The sequence below is a fragment of the Struthio camelus genome, chromosome 13, assembly GCF_040807025.1.
Source record: "Struthio camelus isolate bStrCam1 chromosome 13, bStrCam1.hap1, whole genome shotgun sequence".
Classification (NCBI taxonomy): Eukaryota; Metazoa; Chordata; class Aves; order Struthioniformes; family Struthionidae; genus Struthio; species Struthio camelus.
Genome location: NC_090954.1, coordinates 14029359 through 14051286, shown reverse-complemented (window position 1 = coordinate 14051286; position 21928 = coordinate 14029359). Strand labels below are relative to the sequence as shown.

The following is a 21928-nucleotide window of genomic DNA, read 5'->3' as shown; positions in this document are numbered from 1 at the left end:
ACTGAGAGAATTAAGGAGTCTGGTATTAACACTACCTCTTAGTGATTTCTCCAAAGCTGGCAAAGATCTTCTTGCACTTCCTGTGACTTTCCATCAGACACAGTTTTTTTTTCTGACGTTCTCTCCTTCTGAAGCACCTTTTTTCTGTGCTAAAATAGTGTGACTCATTAACTGAAGTATTCTCTGGAGACCCCATTTGATAAAATTGCTGCCTGTAAACAGGCAAAGCTAATGGAAGGGGCAAAGCCACTGAATAAATCTTTAACTTAGAGCACGAAGAGTTGGCAGAGTGGAATTGCCCTGGCGTTTGGCAGAGCAGCACCACTGTTTCTAACGATCCAGTGTTTTCTACTTTATATTACAAATACTTCAGAGCTATTTCTAATTTCCAGTCTAGTGTATAAAGCATTTCAAGGATCTTCAGATATAATCTTATTTGTAGTCAGATCTCAGTGAAAGATACTTTAAAATGAGAAAAAGTGTGAGTTTTTGTTGCAGAAATTATGAAAGCTGTCAATCAAGTCAAAAATGAGGTGAATCAGAGCATAATTTGATTTATGAGTCAGTAAAAATATGTTCCACCTGTAGTGAGAAAGTTCCCTTGTGGTTTTACATGTTGTCTTATTTTTTATTTTGTGTCTCTTTAATAAGTGAGTTGATTTGGGATGGCAAAGCTTCACTTTCCATCTGCTGGCATTTGTTCAACAGCAATATTAATTAGGACCAGAACTGGAAGTACCTGAGCTGTGTCAGATCACCTCTCCAGATAGGGCTATGCTCTCAGCTCATTACCTCAGCTGTAACATCATGTGGCTATGTTTCCGGGACCCAGGCTGGTACCTATCTCTGCATGGTGTTGTGCTTAGCAGACATCAAAGGTGTCTCTGATTTGGTCTCTGATTTGGTGGGGGACTGCATAGGAGGGTAAGTAAGTCCTACCATAGGTTAGCCAAAATGCCAGGTGGACCCAGGTCTTCTTAGTTTCAGTGCATCATTTTTCACTCAAGACAAATCTATCAAGATAAGGCTCATATTTATTCCTTTTTTTCCTGATTCATTTTTTATTTATCAAGTGTGTTCAGAATAGGCTCCTGGGGAAAAGGCAGGTGGCATTTTTTCAGAAATGTTGTTGAAATGATAAGTCCCTCATAGAACTGATCTCCATCAGGCACAAGCCTGATGCTGCCATAAAAGACAGCATTTCAGATTTTCTGCAAATCACCTGCTCACAGTCTTCACTTTTGGGCAAAGTCCTTGAGCGCACAGTTTTATGTTGCAGCTGAAGTCTCAAATCTTAGACTGAGAAGATAAATTCCTCTAATGAGCATGATTTCATCTCAATCTTCAGATGTTTATAGTTCTAGGAACTATCCAGTCAGCTGTCCCCACAGCCCTGCTAATCTGACTTCTTAAGGGAGGGTATTAGAGAAGACAGAGCAAGACCATCATCCTCAAAGGCGCACAGTGAACGAACGAGAGGCAATGGACACGAGTTGCAGCAAGACAGATTCCAGCTGGATATATTAGGACAAAATTTTTCACAGGATGATGGTTAAACATTGAAACAAGTTGCCTGGAGAGCCTGTATAATCTCCATCCTTGAAGATATTCAGAACTCATCTGGACAAGGTCCCAAGCATCCTGATCTAGGCTCTGCTCTGAAAGTCCCATCCAACCTAGATTATTCCACAATTCTAAGTGATCTATTTGCAGCTTGCACTGAAGAGGCAATCACAGTTTCCAGCTGAGTGGGAAAGGAGATCGAAATACACAGATTGCTCCTAGTAAGCATGGCAAGATCTGCAAGTTTGAAATGGCCATTTTTCAGCTGTGCAGAGGAAACTGAAGTTCCCAACATCTGTCAGTCACGAACACTCACTTTTAATACATTCACTCCAAAAAGTTACTCACTGTTTGTGAAAGGTAGCCTGCAGATAACAGGATGAACAACCAACATCAGCAGCGCCATAAAGCTTTTCCTCCTGAGTCAGCATTTTCTACTTCCCTTTTTGGTATAAAAAAGTTAAAACATTCTCCTAGCTGTGATGCAGTCATGTGTTTCTGTATTTAAGGGCTATGCATCATTGCAGCAGAAAGCCATTTGCATTTACTTATTGATTTTTCTTTCTTCTTTTTTCACTGTTATGTTAGCCATAGTCAACTATTGACAGATTATGAGAACAGGTATCTGTCATAGAAACCAAGTGACTTCTCTGTTTTTGGAAGAAAAGATGTTTTGCTCTTGACCATTCTGCGATAGTGTCATTTTACAGTGGGACTCAGGAACCAGCTAATCAGTTGTAAGACTAGAAAGCAGAGGGCCGCTCTCATCCCGCTTACCCTGGACTGTGGAGGCATGATTTAGAGCATGCATAGTACTAAGGAAGTGGTTTTCCAAGTTCACAATTGAAAAGTTGGTGGGCTTTCCCACCAGCAGGCATTAGTTTGATGTCCTAGTGTCACATGCACTAACTGCATGGACTGCCACATCCTGTGCAGTCCTTCAGTGCTCTTCATTTCAAAGTCCCACTAGCAATTGGTGAACAGCCCTTAGGGACAGTACAGTTGGCAGAGGTGGCAAAGTCCTGACTTATCACCACTGTCAGTCACAAATTCTTCGAAAGTTTATTTGACAGACGATCTGATTTTGAACACTTGGATATTCTGTTCTTCCATACAAAATATTGTCCTGGAAGGAGAAATTATTCAATTGCATTTAAAGACTAATTCGCAAGATTCAAGCCTTTTCTTTGTAAAATAAGAGGGAGCAGCAGTTGAACACTGTGAAGTTTTGGCTGATGGTATGAGCTTTTGGAGGGACTATGAATATGAGTTCTAGTGAGTTGGATTGAGTCAGTCAGGATAGCCACAAGGTTAAAAAGCTATCTGGAGATATGGCTTGATCTAGCAAAGCATTTAAGTACAAACTTGAATCAAGGATTGCTGTGCTACATATAAACACATGGAATTTTGGTACTATTGCTTAAATGATTAAGAGTGACTAAAATGAATTGAAATGTGGAATTTCCATTTCCCTGGAGATTTTAGGATTTCAAACTTTTTTTTGTTTCTGAATTGAAAGGCAAACAACGGCTGAAGAGACATGTACTTAATTTCCAGAGCATCTTCATTTTTCTGTTAATTCAAGTGGAACTGTGACACCTCAGAATTCAGCAGGTTTTAAGAAAAGGTTCAAAACACTTAGCATCTTTCATGTTTTAAAACATTTTTGATCTCCTTCACACTTTGTGAATAAGTGAATATTTTGATGAGACACAGGAGAACAGAACCAAAAAGTTTAAATGAAGGGGAAAGTGCCATTTGCACTCTAAGACGTTTCATCTCATAACAATAATATTGGATTTGACAAAATTCTTCACTGTGGGATAAATGCAGATATTTACCTCACTTTTTAGTTTGATACCCAGATTCTGTAGTGGAACATTTACACAAATTCTAGTTGCAGAGAAATTTAGTTAAGCAGGGAAAAGAATACAATATCCACTGAAATCAGTTCACAGTGAGTTTGTAGCAGAAAAGTTCAGTATAGTTTTTCTTTGTTAACCGTCATTGAGAAAAAAGTAGTACAATATTTGGAGCTATAGAAACACATGCATTAGTGGAACATTCTGTTCTGAAGAATGTGACTTGCATCCAATGGTGCAAAGAAAAGACACTGTCTTTAAAATCCCTTTTTACTTCAACAGATGTAGCTTGCTTTACCAGAACAGTAAGAGGCAGTCTTGCCAGATCCCAGTGAAGATGCTCGTTTAGTTAGCTGCTAAACTAGGAAAATAGGATTTGCCAGACTGCACCAGATTGCTCAATTAGCACTTTTAATCAGATCCTTCAGCCTTTGCCAGTACTGAACCCATGTAGGACAGAGGAATGAAGTGTGAGATTATTGCCCACACAATGTAATGCCAGCTGACAGTGGTAAGACATTATTCAGTAGCTCAAACCTTCAGATCTGCAGAAGACAAAGACAGCAGAGCTCCAACTTGTGTTTCACAAAGGACAACTTCTAGATATGGGTAAAACAATACATAATATTGACATGGGCTTCTAACCTTTGTCTGCTTTACCAGATCTGAGCAGTGCCTTCATGATGATCACAGTGCGATGTCCAGCAAAGCATTGATTCCTAAAAAGGTTCAGACAGCATGAACAGAATATGAATTCCTACTGTTTTAGATGCATGCATTTATTTAAATGTATATTTGATTGATTGCTTTTAATTCTTGTTTGAGGAAAACAAAGGCCAGATTTAGGGCTGAAGCATTACATTTCCTGTATTGGAGTAAAGGGGAGTTACTTCTGGTGCGGAAAGTTAGGCTTCAACATGATTGGGCACTCCTAGGAACAACCATCCCTCCTCTTCCTGAGGGCAGCTGTGCTGAGCCAAAGTAGATGATCCACTTCTCTGGAAATTGATTTCTGTAGCTTTATAGGCATGTGCTATATTGAGGAGGTAGCCAGGAACGTTTCTGTCAACAAGAATGCCACAAGTTTTATCAAAATATTCGATATTCCAAAATATTGAATTCTGGTAGGGAAACTGATCTCTTTGGTGAGAAAAATATTATAAGCAACATCCTTCTCTTTCGTCACTGCTTTGTAAAAACTTCCAGTGTGATGATTCCTCCTCATTTGCTCAGTGACTCTAAGTATGACACACAGCCCCCAGGAATCATTTAGTAAGGAGAAGCTGCTAACCAGGCCTGATTGATGGTCTGTATTTCTACTGAACTGTGGTCTCTGCCCCAGTTGGTGCAATCCCAGTCATTCCAGTCCAATGGCAGCAGGAACTGTAATAACATTAACAGAGCCATGTCATTTAGAGCCAGGGCCCTGGGTTACAGCTCCTTTTATTTATAGCACTTTAATGGTGAACATAAATTATTCTAACGTTATTTGTACGCAATTCTATTTAGTTAAAAAAAAAAGTTCTAGGGCTGAGTAAGCCTGGAGAAACTACAGTTCGATCTCTTTTCTTGACAGAAAATAACTTCTCAAGTTCTGCCAAACTGTGGTCCTTGTTCGTGGAGGTAGTAATATGAGAAAGGCACATAGAATTAGTAGCAGGTGTTCCACTAAGCAAAAAATTTCCTGAATGTGAGGTATTTAATAACCTGTGGTTGATTAGCAAGAGAGTCAACAGATATCTTGAGAGAATATCTTCTGTAAAGGCATTGCATATGTTGGGTGGGAAAGAGCAGAGCAAATAAATCGTGTTGTCAGACCAAAGCAGCGTTTGCTTCACAAAACCTTGCAGCAACATGTTAGCTAGTAGCAAGAGAGGGGAGGGTCTGGGAAAGAGGATAATTACTAAGACACCTAACCAATGTGACTGCCAATTCTTGCTGAAGCTATGAAAAATGATATTATTCAAAATCAGGGCTGCATCTAGCTATATATGTCTATCCAGAAGACACCTAACTGTATTTTCTGCTTCTGTTGCAAAGGGTGGCAAATGATGCTAGGTTTGTGAATACTTCCAGTAAGAGCTGTTGCTGGCAAGTATGTTCAATAGACACTATTTGTCATTGTTACCCTCCTTGCATCCCCTGCCTGATACTTCATCATTTCACACTGATACAGCTGACCACTCCCAGTTCCTTCTCCACCACCAGGTGCGGTTCACAAAGCTACAGTTGGCCACCTCAACCTTCCCTTGGTGCTTCTGTCCATCCGTCCTTGGAAGGGTGAGCGCTGTCCTGGATCCCCTGACCTTGCACTTTAAAAAATTACTCTTTAAATCCGCTGCTTCGCTACAACTTCTGTTTCCCCTGCAGGGTGATGACTCTGGAGATTTGTAGTTACCAAGTTTAGGTTAAGCAAATGAAACAACGAGTCAGTGAGACTGCTTAGAAGGACCTGAAAGGATGCATGTGTTGACAAAAACTCCGCTACAGACTGTTTCATTGGGGTCTCTTGGTCTAATATGGAAGAAGAATTTCTTGTTTAAAGTCACAAAAATAGATAAAATCTGACTTTTCACTTAAGACCTTTATCTGAATTTTCTTGGCCGTTTGCCATGCACATGCACCTTTGCACAAAGGCCCAGAAAGGTTTAGTTTCATGATCCTCCTCATCAAATATGTGTAAAACTTTCAGAGCACAGTTTGCACTCATGAAGCCTTGACTGTACAAAGGCTTTAAGGGGATAGATCTGTAGAAGTATCACTGGAGCTGAAGTAGACCAGCTGAAGATCTGCTACTGGAGAAGCATCATGTGTTAGTTATTAGCCGTCTGAGTGATATCACCAGCCTCCAGTGAAATAGCATTGCTTTTGAGACTACCCCATAAAGGACAGAGGAAGAAAGCACAGAGCCAGCAGTCCCGGTATGACCCTAAGATGAGGGTATGGGCTAATGAAGAGATGGAAAATGCAGATCACTTTTTATTCCAGTGCCCAAAATACACAGACAGCTGTTTTCTCGAGTGACTAGGAACAGTGTAAAGATTTTCCAATAAAATGGGATGAGGAGAAAGAGTTTGCATGAGCTGGTGAAGACTGAGGGAACTATTAGGGAGAAAGTTACAGCGTGTAATAACGGTCCTCATCAGAAATAAGTCACCATAGAGATGATACAGAAGCAGAGCCCCAGAATGTGGGAGGGCTCTGCTTAGCCGCCCTAACTTTATCCAGACAGTAAGCCAATTTCTATCATTTTCAGGTCATAGCAATTTCTCTCACTAAAATCCAAGTTGCTTTTGTTGTTTTTTGGAAATGAGTTTTTGCCTGTATATGTGTCTATATATGTGAGAAAATTAAAAAATGACAATAGATTTTCTCCTTTTGAAGTTGATAAAGTCTAAGTAAGATAAAAATAAACAAATGAAATAAACCCAAGGAGAAGGAGTGCAGAGGAATTGCTTATCACCACCTCCAATTCCTGCAATTTTGCCTTGAAGTAAAATACAGCTTTTGAGGAAAGAAGGTGATGAACAGAACCAAGTCAACTAAAATAAGCATAAAAAGCTTTTCAAACAGTTTTATTGTGGGAAATTCAACAGCTCCAAGTGGATCTTAGATCTTGTGGTATTGCCATTCATCTCTGACCTTCCCTCACTCTCCACTGTCAGTTTGGTTGAACTGCACTGGTGAAAAATATTTTTCCTCTTTGGCTTGGGCCCAGCAGGCAAGAGACATTTCAGCAGTTCCGTCCTGTGGGAATAGCAACTGCTGCTTTTTACTAATGCAGCTGAGATTATTAGTCCAGTCGAAATAATGGAAACTACTTCTTTCCTACCATATATCTTTCCCTTTCCTACAGAACTAGCTACCAATTCTGAACTAGTTCTCTGTTTTCAATAAAAGAGAAGAGAGCATCCGACTCATGGGGAACTTCCAGCTGTTTAACCAGATAAGGACTTTCTCTAGGGTTAGAAGATCTTCCTAGGGAAAGGGATCATTTCTTCTTTCTGAGAGAGGAACTAATCACTGAGCATTATTAGCAAGTGAGAAAACACACTTTCAGATGCTGTCTTCATAGTTGTGTGCATTTATCAGAAGAGCAATAAGGTTGCAGAGAAACAGACAGATGCTTTTATTTTTACCTTCCCGGAGAAGAATGGAAAGGAAAACGAGAAAAGCAACCTCTGAAAACATTGCCGTGCCAAGGCACAGACTGTCATTGAGTGAGAGAAACAGTTCCGCTTTATTAAAGCCTGGGATTTTAACAGTGCCTCGGGGAATTTGATTTTTGGTCCCCCTGAAATTCAGACGGGTGGAGCATCATAGGATTCCTTGGCATTCCCAGTGGCAGCACTGAAGATAGCTCAAATTGTAACACTCCACCCAACTCCTGGGACTTCAAAAAATACAGCAATGATGGGAAAAACTCAACTAGACCAAACCAGCCAAGATAGATGGCTGTGTTCTTTAGGCAGAAATTAGTCGAGCAGAGCATCTCTAGGGAGCATGAAGAAACAAGGCATTCATTCCACTCTGTTAAGTCATGGGTCACTCACAATTTGACCAAAAAGAGGAAACTATCATGGAGCAAGTAACATCGTTTGGGATATTCTTCTGCCTTCCTTTGCTGCCTCATCCTTCTGGACTCTTTGGTTTTGGACATCACTTCTCTTTCAGAAAGTATGCTCCTGGGAGCTCCTCTTGTCAGACCTTGAGTCCTTCCTAACATGGCTCCACAGGAGGAAAGCAATGGTGGTGAAGGCGTGGAGCGTCTCTGCTGCAATGGTAGCTCATTTGCATTCTGGGAAACAAGGCCATCTTAGCCACATTTCTCTCTAGACCATATTTAGCCAAATATTTCCACCCTGTGGAGCTACGGCCCTGTGACTTAAAGCCCACTGATAATGGGCTTGCAGAAACTTGAGCTTGATGCGGAAACTTTTCCTTTCTCCTGACATTTGTGGGGGAAATGCACTCAGGATTTATACCCTATTCCCATTTAACCAATTGAGACAATGCTCCCAGAGGCTCATATGTTACTCTGGCCTTCTAAGAAGAAGCAGGTGCAAAGACACTAAAACTTCTACAGTGAAAGGGTTTTGAATATCGGATAAAGGTGCCACACAAGGAGTAAGGTTGGTACATGGCTGTGGTAGTCATAGTCAGAAGGAAGGACCTTTCTCTTCAGAGGAAGAATATGTCCACAAAGATGTGTTCTTAGCTTGAACAATCAGTAGCAATGTTATGGCTGCATAGGAAGCCCAGTGAAAACATGGTGTTGAAGTGAATCCTATGGAGAAGGAATGAAAGTCCAAACTTTAATTTGAGAGTGTACCCAGCTCCTCAGTAATGCAAAAGCCTTTGCTGCTGGATGGTATGGGCCAAAAAGTTTGACCACACTCGGATGATTTCTCCCTTTCTGCCCCAACAGCCCTACACTCACTGCCAGCCTGTCTTTCCTTTTCCGAGAATTATTTGAACATCCTAGCATAATTCCAGCCTTGTTCCCAGCCTTCCATCAGATCATTTTGATGATTTCAGAAAAACAATTGGCGAGTGAGAGCATATTTTCGAAACAAGGGATGCAAATTTCTCCCCAGCACCCTAGAGATTTACTGAATATAGCTCAAATTGGTACAGTCTGGCTCATGAAGCTCTGGGATAGGGAGCAATCTGCAGAGTTTGAGGGGTTTGTTTGTACTTTGCCAATTGCAGCCATTTGAGCTGAAACAGCCTTTACTGTTATTCAGGAAGTTAATTGCTAGGACATGAAACTGAGGTAGCATGTCTGATTGCAGCTCTCCTCTGAGATTACTGAGAAACAACTGAGCGGAAGAGAGTCTTAATAGCAATGCAACATGGACCATTTCCCCAGACTGTCAATTTCTTGCTGAAGATTTATATTTTAAATTCATTTAATGAAGGTTGTCCCAGAGGTCAAGAAATTCCTAATTGACACTGGAAAGCAGAATTATACATTAAGCAGTGCTTCCGGCTATGTGCTGGCACAGAGGCCTTTGGAGCAGAAGTTCTGGGGGATCTCATTCGTTGCAAACTCCTTGCAGTGCTTTGAGGCTTGATTTTGTAGAGGGAGGAAACAAGCCTAGAACTGTCCTTTTTAAGGAAACAAATTCATAAGTTGCAACCCCCAACTTCATTGTCCAGTTGAGCTTGTTTGAGGAAAGAAACGGTATTTTTAGGCTTGTTATGTTGAATTTTCTGCCACATATGGAAATGAGTTCTTATCTGTCCCAACACACTCCTGATGGAGTTAGTTCTGAAGGACCTAATGGAGGCGGTGAGGGTGTCTGGACAATTTTCTTCATAGCTGTTTAAAGTTCTGTTTGTTAAATGTGTGCAGTAAGTCTAGAGAAGATAGGTACAATCCTAACAAAAACACATAACCCTATATATCAGCCCTAACCCAGGTCTATAGGAAGATAATTTCCCTGACATGCCACCATGTAAAGGCTCTCCATGCCTTCATTCCCATCTCACTGCCAATCCAAGGAGGGAGGAGGCCATGGCAGGGAAAGGCTGTGTTTCACACAAATTTGAAAATACAAAATTCATACAAAAAGGCATCCTTTTTCTCCCTAGATCCTAAAATATCTTCTCCCGACCTTGGCACATGGAAAGGAAAGGAGACTCCTAGAAAAGTGTCTAACCTATGCACCCTTCTCTTCCTGCTCCAGCAGTCGCTACCACCTGAAATGCCTTCTAGCCCAGGTATGTTTATGTGCCAGTTTGTGCAAAAGCCGATGCTCTGATTTAAGTGACTGGAGTTAATAGAGAAGTTCCTACTTCCCAGCCATGCAAGGCTGGGAAGTCATTTGTCATCATTTGTGCGTTAGCCCCCCCGAATGGCCTTCATGAGTACTCTTCTTCGACGATGCTGAAGCAGGCCATGGCAGGGAGACGGAGAGAGCAGTGGCTGCTTGGCAGTAGCGGAGAATCTTTTTTCATGAGGTGAAGCCTCATGATCCATACACAGCTTTAGTCCCATCAGCATTTCTCTTGTTTTTCTTCTAAAATGGTTAAATGACCCTAGAAGTAAATTGCTGTTTGAAGCCACTTCTGAGCATTTAATTTGTCCAGACTTCTATGCTGAAGTCTATGATTCTGTTTGAATAACCAGAATCTGTCTGCCAGAAACCTGGACTAGTAGGGAGGGTTTTTTAAAGCGGGAATGCAGCATAGAGTATCTGCAGGCAGTGGGATACATTTTACAAAGTAAGAGTATGTGCAAGGAGCTCACATCTTAGTTTTATCTACTGAAGACTAAAGCACATAGAAAGTGACATGGGAGAAATATGTAGGGGTGAAACTACATTGGTGGGAACACTGAAACTTATTGATTGGAAAGCAGACGTTTGGGGAAATCTTGACCTTAAGCAGCTGTCCACAGAGGTGTCCACAGAGCTTCAAAGAAACTGCTTCCTTTCCGACATTAGAAGTAGGATATGTTCTTATCCAGAGAGAAACATTCTCCAAAATATCTTCCTAGCCTTTCACTAACTGTAGGATATTAGCTTTTTTAACAGGGCAGTGCGTGGGCATTTGCTGGCACGTGTTGAATCCTCAGTCCTTGCAATGTCTTTAAAATTTTTCTAATTATTCTGAACAAGTAGCCATTCCTTATATCAAATTAAAAGTTTAAAAATACCAATGTCTTTCCCCTTCTGATTCTTTTGGCAATGGCATGAGCTACAACAGCTGGCTTCAGGGCAGGCTAAGATCAGATGTGAGAGGATCTGAAGTTCTGGTATAGCTCAGTATGGTGCTAAGCCTCATTGAAAGCATGGGGTTTCAGTCAAGACTTTCATCCTCACTGCGACTAAGGGAGCGCTGGAATTAGGCTTTCCCATTCTGAACCCTCTCTAATTTGCCATGGTAAGAAGTCAAACCTTGGGAACCAGCACAGCGGCAGGGTACTCAGTGAGACCTCAAACCCAGGACAGACTGGGATGGAAGGACAGTGCTCTTCCCTTGTGCAGTGCTTGACAGCATGGGAAGGATGGGGGCTGAGACAGCTCAGCAAGAATGTGCCTATTTGAGGCTTTGATTAACTTTCTTCAGCAATCACTGCAAACACTCTCTTAGGACAAACTTTCCCACAGATTGTCTTTTGTAACCCTCCAGGAGATAAGCTCAATTTGGTCAACAATACCATGCAGTCATGAGCAGAAATTTTATCCTCAAAAGGAGAACAACTGGAAATTTTATGGTGTTTATTACAGACTTTCCTATATTTATTTTCTGTGGAAGGTACTTAGGGGAGTTCATACTTAAAATGGCTAAGTTTTGGTGACTAGTTTCCTTTCATAGGCAATGGTAGAGGAAAGGTCCTTTGAAAGATGACTTGGACTACCTGAGCCTGCCTCTTTCTCTGCATTCCATACACCGACCATTTCTGTTGGCTCATCCACCACCGAGGGAGTGCAGCGCTGGTAGGTGTTGCCATGAGGAGAGCCTACCTCTGAGCTGCCCCAGAGCCCAAAGTGTTTCTCGGCTGCAGAGACAGCTGCTATGAGCGTTGGGCACCAGCTCTGCCCTCCTGCACACCGAGAGACCTGGACTGCAGAACCACTTGCAATTGCAGGGTTCCTGTTTCTAGTGAGGCTTGGAAACATAGCAATGTAAGAAACAGGTGTTTCAAAAGTGAGCAATAGTATTGATAGGCCACAGACCTCAAATTTTCACAGTCTAAGAGCAAAATAGTGGGAATTGAATCTGAAAAAGGGCTTAATTGTGCAGAAATGACTCACAGATTGGCATCACAAAAATAGGAGAACTGAGAAGGCTGCATATTTTCAAGATATGTGAGTAATGTTATAAAATGAATTCAGTACAAGTGAATGATGACTGGTTTAGAGTCTTTTAGAGCAAAATAAATGTCAAATCTGAACTGCAGCAAGAATGAACATCCCGCAGTCAAAACATTCAATTGCGCTGATGGTATTGCAGTTAACTTAGCTATGTAATGCTTTCGGAAAATTATATGAAAGTGTAAACGTCAGTTGTAGACCAAAGGAAGCTTATGTTGACTTGGTGGATGTGTTGCATTTCAGCTACATCTGTGTAAATTGTGGTTAGAGATGTTACCTAAATAGGTGGCATTATCTCCTCTGTAACTGAACATTTGGGAAATGCATTTGTCAGCAGAAAATTCAAGCAAAAAAAGTGAAGATGATGAATCATTCCCCACAGAATTTTCTAGGGGAACTAACTCAAGCGCTTAGAACAGGCTTCTCTCTCTTCTCATCTAATGAAAAGTCATTGAACACAGGTACAAGCAGGAAATAAATGCAAGAATTGTAAATGCCTCTGGATGGAACTAAGGGATTTCTTTTTGATACGGTTTCTTACAAATCCAATATTCAAAGAAACCAGCACAAAGTAAAGTCATGGAGATACTGACCTACCACAAGTCCACACTACATATATCTAAAGGCCACTGAAACCTCTGGGAGCCTACCTTCCCCTCTCAGTGGCTCTCAGACCAGACTCACTGCAAGTGACAACTGAGAGGACTCAGAGCACTGAAACAGCAGCATGTTTCATGTCACCATTTGATGGCAATATTATTATTGCTTATGAATATATGCAAGAATAATTCTTAATGTGTATTTAGCCAGGCCATGCAGGTCTAAGGAAGACTTTGCCAAGTAATCCTCTGAGCTAATGTATGGGAACTACTGTGCTTTTCAGTAAAGAAGGGAAAGGCTGAAGGCAGAGGATAGAAGGGATCAAGCAGAAATCTAGGCTGAAAGTAGTCACCACTTGAAATCAAATCAGTAGGTTCAGCAATATGGGTACCTGGCAGGAGAATATATGTAATTCTACCAACTTAGTCTCTCTTAGTCTGTAGGTAGTTATACGACTTTGCTGATTGCTATGAAAAAATTAAGGAGGCAGGAAGTACTGGAAATGAGACTGATGATCCAGTTGCTAATACTCTGCCCTTGGCAGTACCTGTTCCAGATGCAAGAAAAGGACATTACAGACTAGTGAGGAATTTTTTTCCCTCCCCATAAGCCATTAGGCCTTGTCCATTTAAAAATAAGGAACTGGAGCTGCTCCTGTCCCAGGAAGAGGAGGGACAGATCTAAGTGATAGAACTGGGAGAGAGAACTGGGAATAAATGAGAGGATAGGGAAGACAGACAGTTTGGGAAAGACATGACTCTATAGGGGAAATCAAACAGTAAAACTTCATTTCTTAGTGGTAAAGGAGACAACCTATAAACTGCATTTGCTTACAAATCCTTCACTGCCAAAGCAGGTCGCTTTGATAAGAGACTGATTCATGGCTGTTGCTGACACAGGCAGGAAGGGCTATCCGTATGCTCACCTTGTATTATTAGCTCTAACCCATGAATATGATAGGGCTGGGACGGGAAAAGAGGGAAAACACAATGCACTTCAAAGGTCTGGGGCTGATGGCATTTAAGGACTATAGCAGCCAGCATAAAACAAATATTTCTCTGTGACTGGCACATACTGGAATCCAAATTAGCTCCAAACCAGTCCCAACGAGATTATGGGAGCTGGAAGAACAGCTGATAGCCTCCTCCTGGCAGCTGTACTAAGCATACATATAAGATATCTTTCTGAATAAGTATAAAAATAACTTTTTTGATGTTTTTTAAAACACATCTTATGCAATCTCCCAACACAGGATTGGTGAATCATTGTGTCATGCTGTCATTTGTGGAAGTGCAACAGATGGAGGAACAGCCAATCTGTCACACAACCATCCCACAGCTGAAACCACTGTCATGGGGCACCTTGAGAGAGGGAGCCGTGATGGAAGGCAGCCCTTTGGAGAAAGATCTGCAAGGATCCTGGACCACAATATCTGTGATGGGTGTGTATATTTTATATGAAACTACCGGTAGCTATGTTACCAAATCCTTCATAAAGGTGTTAAAAGCAAGGAGATACCCCAGCTACTGTTTCCTGATGAGGATTAAATCAGGCATATTGTGTTTGTGCATTACAATACAGTCCTTAATTACTTGATTGTGTACTATGCTGATAGAGGACCTCTGCCCAGAGTAAATTTTGGGGAATAAATCAGCAACACAGCATAGCAACACAAATTGTTGTGCACAAGACTGCCTTTTTCCTGGAGGCATGGAAAGGCATGGGCTGAGTGAGTCAGGAATCTGCGGGGACAGAAGGGATAGCTGCTGAGCGAGTCATTTGAAATCAAATTTTCCAGAGGTTGTTGCTAATTGTGCTGCTAATTGCGTGTTAACTGTGAAATTCTAATGTAAGGCACCAGGATGTGTTTTGCAACACTACTGGCAAAGTACAACTGCAGTGAACGCTGATTAGTGTTGTGCTGTGACCAAATGAAGGGCTATTGATATTGTGGTCAGTGAGGGAGAAAATTGTGCTGGACACATCCCAAAAATATGCAACCTAATCAGCATATGCCTTTTTGGTCTTCATATGAGCAATAGGAATTGTGCCAACCTCAGCTGAAAAGCTGTTATGCAAATAAACAAGAGTGACATGAAGCTCCCAGATTAGTATCATTAGTGACGCTAAAAAAAAAGTTATCTAAAAGTTACACATTATTGCATTGTACCACAGATGGGAAAAAAGTCCCTTTTTGTTTGTTTTACTGTTGTCTCTCCCTTGTGAGTAGCTGGGAAAAAGCTATTCTAGTAATTTTTATTATAAAGTCATACAGAACAGGTATTACATTATATTGCTAACTTCAGGGAGCCCAGACCAGTGGGACAATTTGGGCTTAAACTTGATGTCCAGTTGCTTCCCTTTCTTCCTCCACAAAGATGAGGAGACTAAAGCAGGCAAGTGAAGTGGCCGGCTAGGAGGCTGAACATTTTCTGCTAAGCTTATATGCAGGAAGAGGTAGGGAACTACAAGGGGCCTGACATAGGAAGCGGGTATAGGATGTGTGTCTCAGTTTCCCTGAATGCTTATTATTAGTAATTCTGTCCATGGAAAGCACCTTGCTCTCTTGTGCTAACATATAAGCAGAAATCCACATGCTGGTTTTCTGGAACAGGGTTGTCCTATGCCCATAAGCCGGACTACGGCTAAGCCGGTCCTGCTGAGCGCAGGGCTTGGTCTGGTCCGAGTGGCTCTCTAACCTTGTAGGTCCTGGCTCTGTTCTTCGATATCACCTCCACCTGCTGAGCCTGATAAGAAATAGGAATTATTTGGTTTCCAAATGCAGTAGAAGTACACTAATTTTGTTGTATTTAGTAGAGAAAGAGAAAGGGCTTGTATGTAGTTAACCTTGCCAATTCCTGGTAAGACTTAAAGGAGTTGCACGGATGGTTGTACTGGTAAAAGCAAAACCCTTTGAAGGATCCAGTAAATTCTTGACAGAATTAGGAAATAATCAGCTGAATAGAATCAGGAAAGACAGACAATAACAACAGAGAAAGGAGGAAAAAATGTGTTCAGTGACATGTCTAGTTCACAACTTAGGAATTAACCAAAGAGGCAAGTAGTTTACAGAATCGCAGAATCACAGAATCGTTGAGGTTGGAAGGGACCTCTGGAGATGATCTAGTCCAACCCCCCTGCTCAAGCAGGGTCCTCTAGAGCATATTGCCCAGGATCACATCCAGACGGGTTTTGAAAATCTCCAGCGAAGGAGACTCCACTACCTCTCTGGGTAACCTGTTCCAATGCTCTGTCACCCTCACAGTGAAGAAGTTTTTTCTCAGGTTTAGGTGGAACTTCCTGTGGTTCAGTTTCTGCCCGTTGCCTCTTGTCCTGTCGCTGGGCACCACGGAGAAGAGATTGGCCTCATCCTCTTGACACTCCCCCTTCAGATACTTGTACACCTTGATGAGATCGCCTCTCAATCTTCTCTTCTCCAGGCTGAACAGGCCCAGCTCTCGCAGTCTTTTTTCATAGGAGAGGTGCTCCAGCCCTCTAATCATCTTTGTAGCCCTCCGCTGGACTCTCTCCAGTAGTGCCATGTCTCTCTTGTTCTGGGGAGCCCAGAACTGGACACAGTACTCCAGGTGAGGCCTCACCAGGGCTGAGGAGAGGGGCAGGATCACCTCCCTCGACCTACTGGCAACACTCTGCCTAATGCACCCCAGGAGACCATTGGCCTTCTTGGCCACGGGGGCACACTGCTGGCTCATGCTTAACTTGTTGTCCAGCAGCACTCCCAGGTCCTTCTCGGCAGAGCTACTTTCCAGCAGGTCAGCCCCCGGCCTGTACTGGTGCGGGGGATTATTCCTGCCTAGGTGCAGGACCCTGCACTTGCCTTTGTTGAACTTCAGGAGGTTCCTCTCCGCCCAGCTCTCCAGCCTGTCCAGGTCCCTCTGAATGGCAGCACAGTCTTCTGGTGTGTCAGCCACTCCCCCCAGTTTAGTATCATCAGCAGACTTGCTGAGGGGGCACTCTGTCCCTTCCTCCAGGTCACTGATGAATATATTGAACGAGACTGGACCCAGGACTGACTCCTGGGGGGACACCACTAGCTACAGGCCTCCAACTAGACTCTATGCCATTGATCACAACCCTTTGAGCTGTGCCATTCGGGCAGTTTTTGGTAAATAGACCCTTAACCCCATTACCAAATCTTAGCCTGTCATCGATAGACATGCTTTTCCTCCTTGGAAGTCCATGAACTACTGTGGAAAGGTCTGTGGACTATTGGTAGATGGTTTTGTGGCTAAGGAGGGGAAGAGGGATGACACGGGGAGAGGAAGATTATTATTGTATTGTATTTCATACCACCTATCTTTAGGACCCTAGCAGCTTAATCTCTGTTTAGGGTCTACACAGTAGTGTAGCGAGAGCAGGAGAGAGACTCTGCTCCAGGCACAGTCAAATCTGATGTTTTCTTTGAACCTTCATTTCTGTTGCATCTCTGTCTGTACTCTGAAGTTCAGCACGCAGCTCTGAATTCCAGACTGGAAGGCACCCACCAAATCCCACTAACAACCTCCAGACCTTGAGCTGTGCACATGCTGCCTTACCCTTGTATCCCATGAGAGACGAGGAAAATTCCACAGTTTAGGCCTCAGGATTCTGGTATGTGAAAGGTGTCCAAGATCTTGCAGGAGGGCTGCTATATACTGCCAGCATTATTTTGTCTAATAGCTCCTGACAGTTTACTTCATCGATCATAGGGCTTCTTCCGAGGTAAAATCTTAAAAGATTTCCTGAGAGGAAATAGACACAAATTAATAATAAGCTGTTTCTCTTTTGAGAGAACTATGTGCTGATAGACAATGTTTAAGAGAGACTCTTAAAAGGTTGTGCGTTCACACTTTGGTAAGGCGTGGATGATCTAAAGATGTAGATTTTGATTTGCTACACTTGTTTGAAGAAGCTCAGTCAAGTCAAATCACTCCCAAATGTGCACTTCTACATATAAGACCAAGAAATGCCTTCATCAAATTAAAATATGCGTAGAAGTCCACTCAGAGCTTTCAAGTTTAACCAGTAATCATTTTCCTGCAGTATTCACAGCTCACACAGCATTGTTCCACCACGTAAGAACGCTTCAATAAAACTAATTAAAAAAAAACAAATGAGAATTTGAAAGACACCTAAAGATCAATAGCTCCTGAGTTTTTCAAAGGCACTTAATTGTAAAACTCCGCCTGTCCACATTATCTGCCTCTGTATAATTCTAATTACTATTGAAAATCCCTTTATAACTGGAAAACTTTTTTTTTATTATTCCAGCTAAGCAAAATACAGTCAGCACGAGCAGCAGAGAGAAAAGCCTTTTTAAGCCTTTGGTTAAGTATTGTTTGGAATTCATAATAAATGTTGCAATTATATTTATTACAGTATAGTCTACAGTATTATATTAATACAGGTATTTTTCAATTCATCCTTTTATTTCATCTTATTTGGGGGCACCTTGGGTAAAAGGAGAATGTTCTTGCTTATAACTGAGTTGTTTTGGAGAACAATTTTCAATCATTTGGTTTTTCAGTACTGTCTGTTCATCATTACAGAGTCATACTGGGTAATTGCTGCTCACTGAAATGCTGACTAAAACTTTCAAAGTCAAGAATGACAAGTGGCTTGCCATGAATAAGGACTGCCTGGTGCAGATATTTTTATATTTATGCTTGCATTTGAATAGCACTTAGGATTTGTGAATATGTTCACAAAGGAAGCAGGCATGTCCTGACTATTCAAACAGTGTTTCTCCATAAACAACAGCGAGCACGTTTGCTATGTCTTCTTGTGGGATTTGTGAACCCTTTCAGTATTAGATCGACAGAGAACTTTGCACCCCATCTTTCGCAACACAAAATCTTTAATCACGCTCAGCTACTCAGGGGTAGGGTGAGGGCTGTAAAAATCTGAAAACACCGTACAGTTATGAGGCGAAGAATCTGTAGCCTTTGTGAGGGACAGAGAGGGAGTAAAAAGTGAAAAGCCAACTACTGTATCAAGCATTTGCAAAGGTTGGTTTTAGCTCATCTTAACCTCCGCATAAACCAGAAACCTTAAAACCTAAAATCAGGCAAACCAATCCTCCCTCCCCTCCAGTTTTCCAAGCCTACGGAAAAACATTTTTGTGCTTAAGCTCTGTGTGAATTATGAAACTGGTGTTTTCTGTCCCAGAGAGCTATCAAACCAAGAGCTTGGCAAAGAAAAAAAAACTTGTAATGCCTTATCTAACTCCCATTAAAATCACTCTTAGACAACCTGTTCATTAAGTGGGTAGCATCAGAACAACCCCTGCCGTGATTTCTTAGTGAAAGTGCAGAGCCCCATGACAGCTTTGCTTCATAAGGAGAAACAGCATATCTCCTTCATGGTTATACACTGCTGAAAATTATATCGCTATAGAAAATGGCTTTCTGTAGGATATATCAAAGGCATCCTAAATCCAAACCGTTATTCCTCAGAAACAATGACCCGGGGTTACACCGAAGGAGATTGCAATTTGTCAGGTAAAATTCAATAAAATGAATGGAAACAGTCTTAAAACTTTGGAATAATTTTTTTCCACTGAAAAAACAACAGAGAAAAACAAAAAGAGCCCTTCTTTGTCAGCAAGTCAGCTCCATATCCTCTGCTGTTTCTTAACAAGTCATTGAGTCAGTAGAGGGAACAAAGATTAATCCTACAGTAGGGGTCTATTTTGGAGTATGCTGAATAGCCTTTCTTTCACTACTGGTTAAAGGACAGCTGAGATGACTTGTGTAGCCTAGATTCAGGTTAGACTGGATGGATCTTCCCACAATATCTTTAGAAAAATAGGCTGTATTTTATCACAGCAGCAGCAAGCAGTGCAGGGCAGATGAATACATTTCTTATTCTTTTCTCCGGATTCTACTCCATTTATTCGACTAGACATCAAATCCACTGTGGGCACAACATTGCTAAAGCCAATGGAGCTGATGTAGGAATCAACTCGTCCTCAATTTTCCAGCTAGAAAAATTTTTGCAAAAGGTTCTTGCTGTCTGTCTGGCATGATTTAGGGAACGCAATAAACATACTGCTGATCTAGTTTTCAGTGCAAACAAGAACTAAAATAGATGTATTAAGTCTTTGGGGTCTAGTTATTTCTCTTTTGTAAACAATGAAAATAAACAGTTGTCTGCTGCAGTGGACCCTAAAATCCACATTTAGTAACATTTTTAGCACAAACATGTCCTTAAACACCACCAAGTTAATATTGCTGCGATTAATCAAGGAATCATAGAATAACTCTAGGTTAGAAGGGCTCTCTTGAGGTCATCTAGAGAATTATTGAGTTAGGTTACACACTTGAAGTTAAACATATACTTAAGTACCTTGTTAAACTGAGACCAGAACAACTACAGCCAACGTCACCCCAGTCTTCAAAAAGGGCAAGAAGGAGGAGCCAGGAAACTACAGGCCTGTCAGCCTCACCTCCATCCCTGGAAAGGTGATGGAACAGCTCCTCCTGGAGGTCATCACTAAGCATGTGGAGGACAAGAAGGTGATCAGCAGTGGTCAGCACGGCTTCACCAAAGGGAAATCATGCTTGACCAATCTGATAGCCTTCTATGATGGAATGACTGGCTGGGGAGATGAGGGGAGAGAGCAGTGGATGTTGTCTCCCTGGACTTCAGCAAGGCTTTGGACACTGTCTCCCATCACATCCTCCTAGGTAAGCTCAGGAAGTGTGGGCTAGAGGAGTGGACAGTGAGGTGGCTTGAGAACTGGCTGGATGGCCGAGCTCAGAGGGTTGTGGTGAATGGCGCAGAGTCAAGTTGGAGGCCTGTAGCTAGTGGTGTCCCCCCAGGAGTCAGTCCTGGGTCCAGTCTCGTTCAATATATTCATCAGTGACCTGGAGGAAGGGACAGAGTGCCCCCTCAGCAAGTCTGCTGATGATACTAAACTGGGGGGAGTGGCTGACACACCAGAAGACTGTGCTGCCATTCAGAGGGACCTGGACAGGCTGGAGAGCTGGGCGGAGAGGAACCTCCTGAAGTTCAACAAAGGCAAGTGCAGGGTCCTGCACCTAGGCAGGAATAATCCCCCGCACCAGTACAGGCCGGGGGCTGACCTGCTGGAAAGTAGCTCTGCCGAGAAGGACCTGGGAGTGCTGCTGGACAACAAGTTAAGCATGAGCCAGCAGTGTGCCCCCGTGGCCAAGAAGGCCAATGGTCTCCTGGGGTGCATTAGGCAGAGTGTTGCCAGTAGGTCGAGGGAGGTGATCCTGCCCCTCTCCTCAGCCCTGGTGAGGCCTCACCTGGAGTACTGTGTCCAGTTCTGGGCTCCCCAGAACAAGAGAGACATGGAGCTCCTGGAGCAAGTCCAGCGAAGGGCTGGATTAAAGGACAGGAGAATCTCTCCTATGAGGAAAGGCTATGGGACCTGGGCCTGTTCAACCTGGAGAAGAGAAGACTGAGGGTGAATCTAATCAATGTGTATAAGTATCTGAAGGGAGGGTGTCAAGAGGATGGGGCCCTCTTCTCAGTGGTGCCTAGTGATAGGATGAGAGGCAATGGGCGCAAACTGAAACACAGGAAGTTCCTTCTGAACATGAGGAAAAACTTCTTTACTGTGAGGCTGACTAAACACTGGAACAAGGTTGCTCAGAGGGGTTGTGGAGTCTCCTTCTCTGGAGAAATGCAAAAGCTGTCTGGGCAGGGTCCTGGGTAATGTGCTTTAGGTGACACTGCTTGAACAGGGAAGTTGGACTAGATGATCTCCAGAGGTTCTTTCCAACCTCAACCATTCTGAGATTCTGTGATTCTGTGAAAAGTTGAAAACTCCAGACCTAAGCCTGCCTCTACAATCAGCCAAAGCTCCCACAGACATCTGCATTTGGGTGTAGTGTCAATTACTGTCAAATCACATCTCAAAAATGTGAAATGAATGATAGCAGGCTAGGCCTTTTGTAGGTAAAGGACCAACCACTAAGTTACTGCTTCAGTTACTTCATTTAGTCCTGTTTTCGCAAAGCAATCAAACTCAGCCAGCAAAGAAAGAGCCTACCTTCATGTTGGGAGTCACAGAAGTGGTTATGGACCGCATAGTCCGAACTCTGTTGT

At 42.4% G+C, this 21928-nt stretch overlaps 1 protein-coding gene across 7 annotated transcripts in view; it reads left to right on the top strand.

Annotated features, from left to right (window-relative positions):
- Positions 1 to 21928, top strand: part of LOC138069144 (uncharacterized) — a 57206-nt gene that overhangs the window by 9819 nt on the left and 25459 nt on the right. For 6 of the 7 annotated variants that reach the window (XR_011143951.1, XR_011143950.1, XR_011143949.1 and 3 more), the window contains exons 2-3: positions 10023 to 10151; positions 14103 to 14291. Coding sequence is in view for 3 of the 7 variants with exons in the window: in XM_068959835.1 (XP_068815936.1) it covers positions 10136 to 10151; positions 14103 to 14291 (205 nt within the window). In the remaining 4 variants the exon portion in view is untranslated. The remainder of the gene's footprint in view (positions 1 to 10022; positions 10152 to 14102; positions 14292 to 21928) is intronic. The other variant, XM_068959834.1, reaches the window with a different exon arrangement.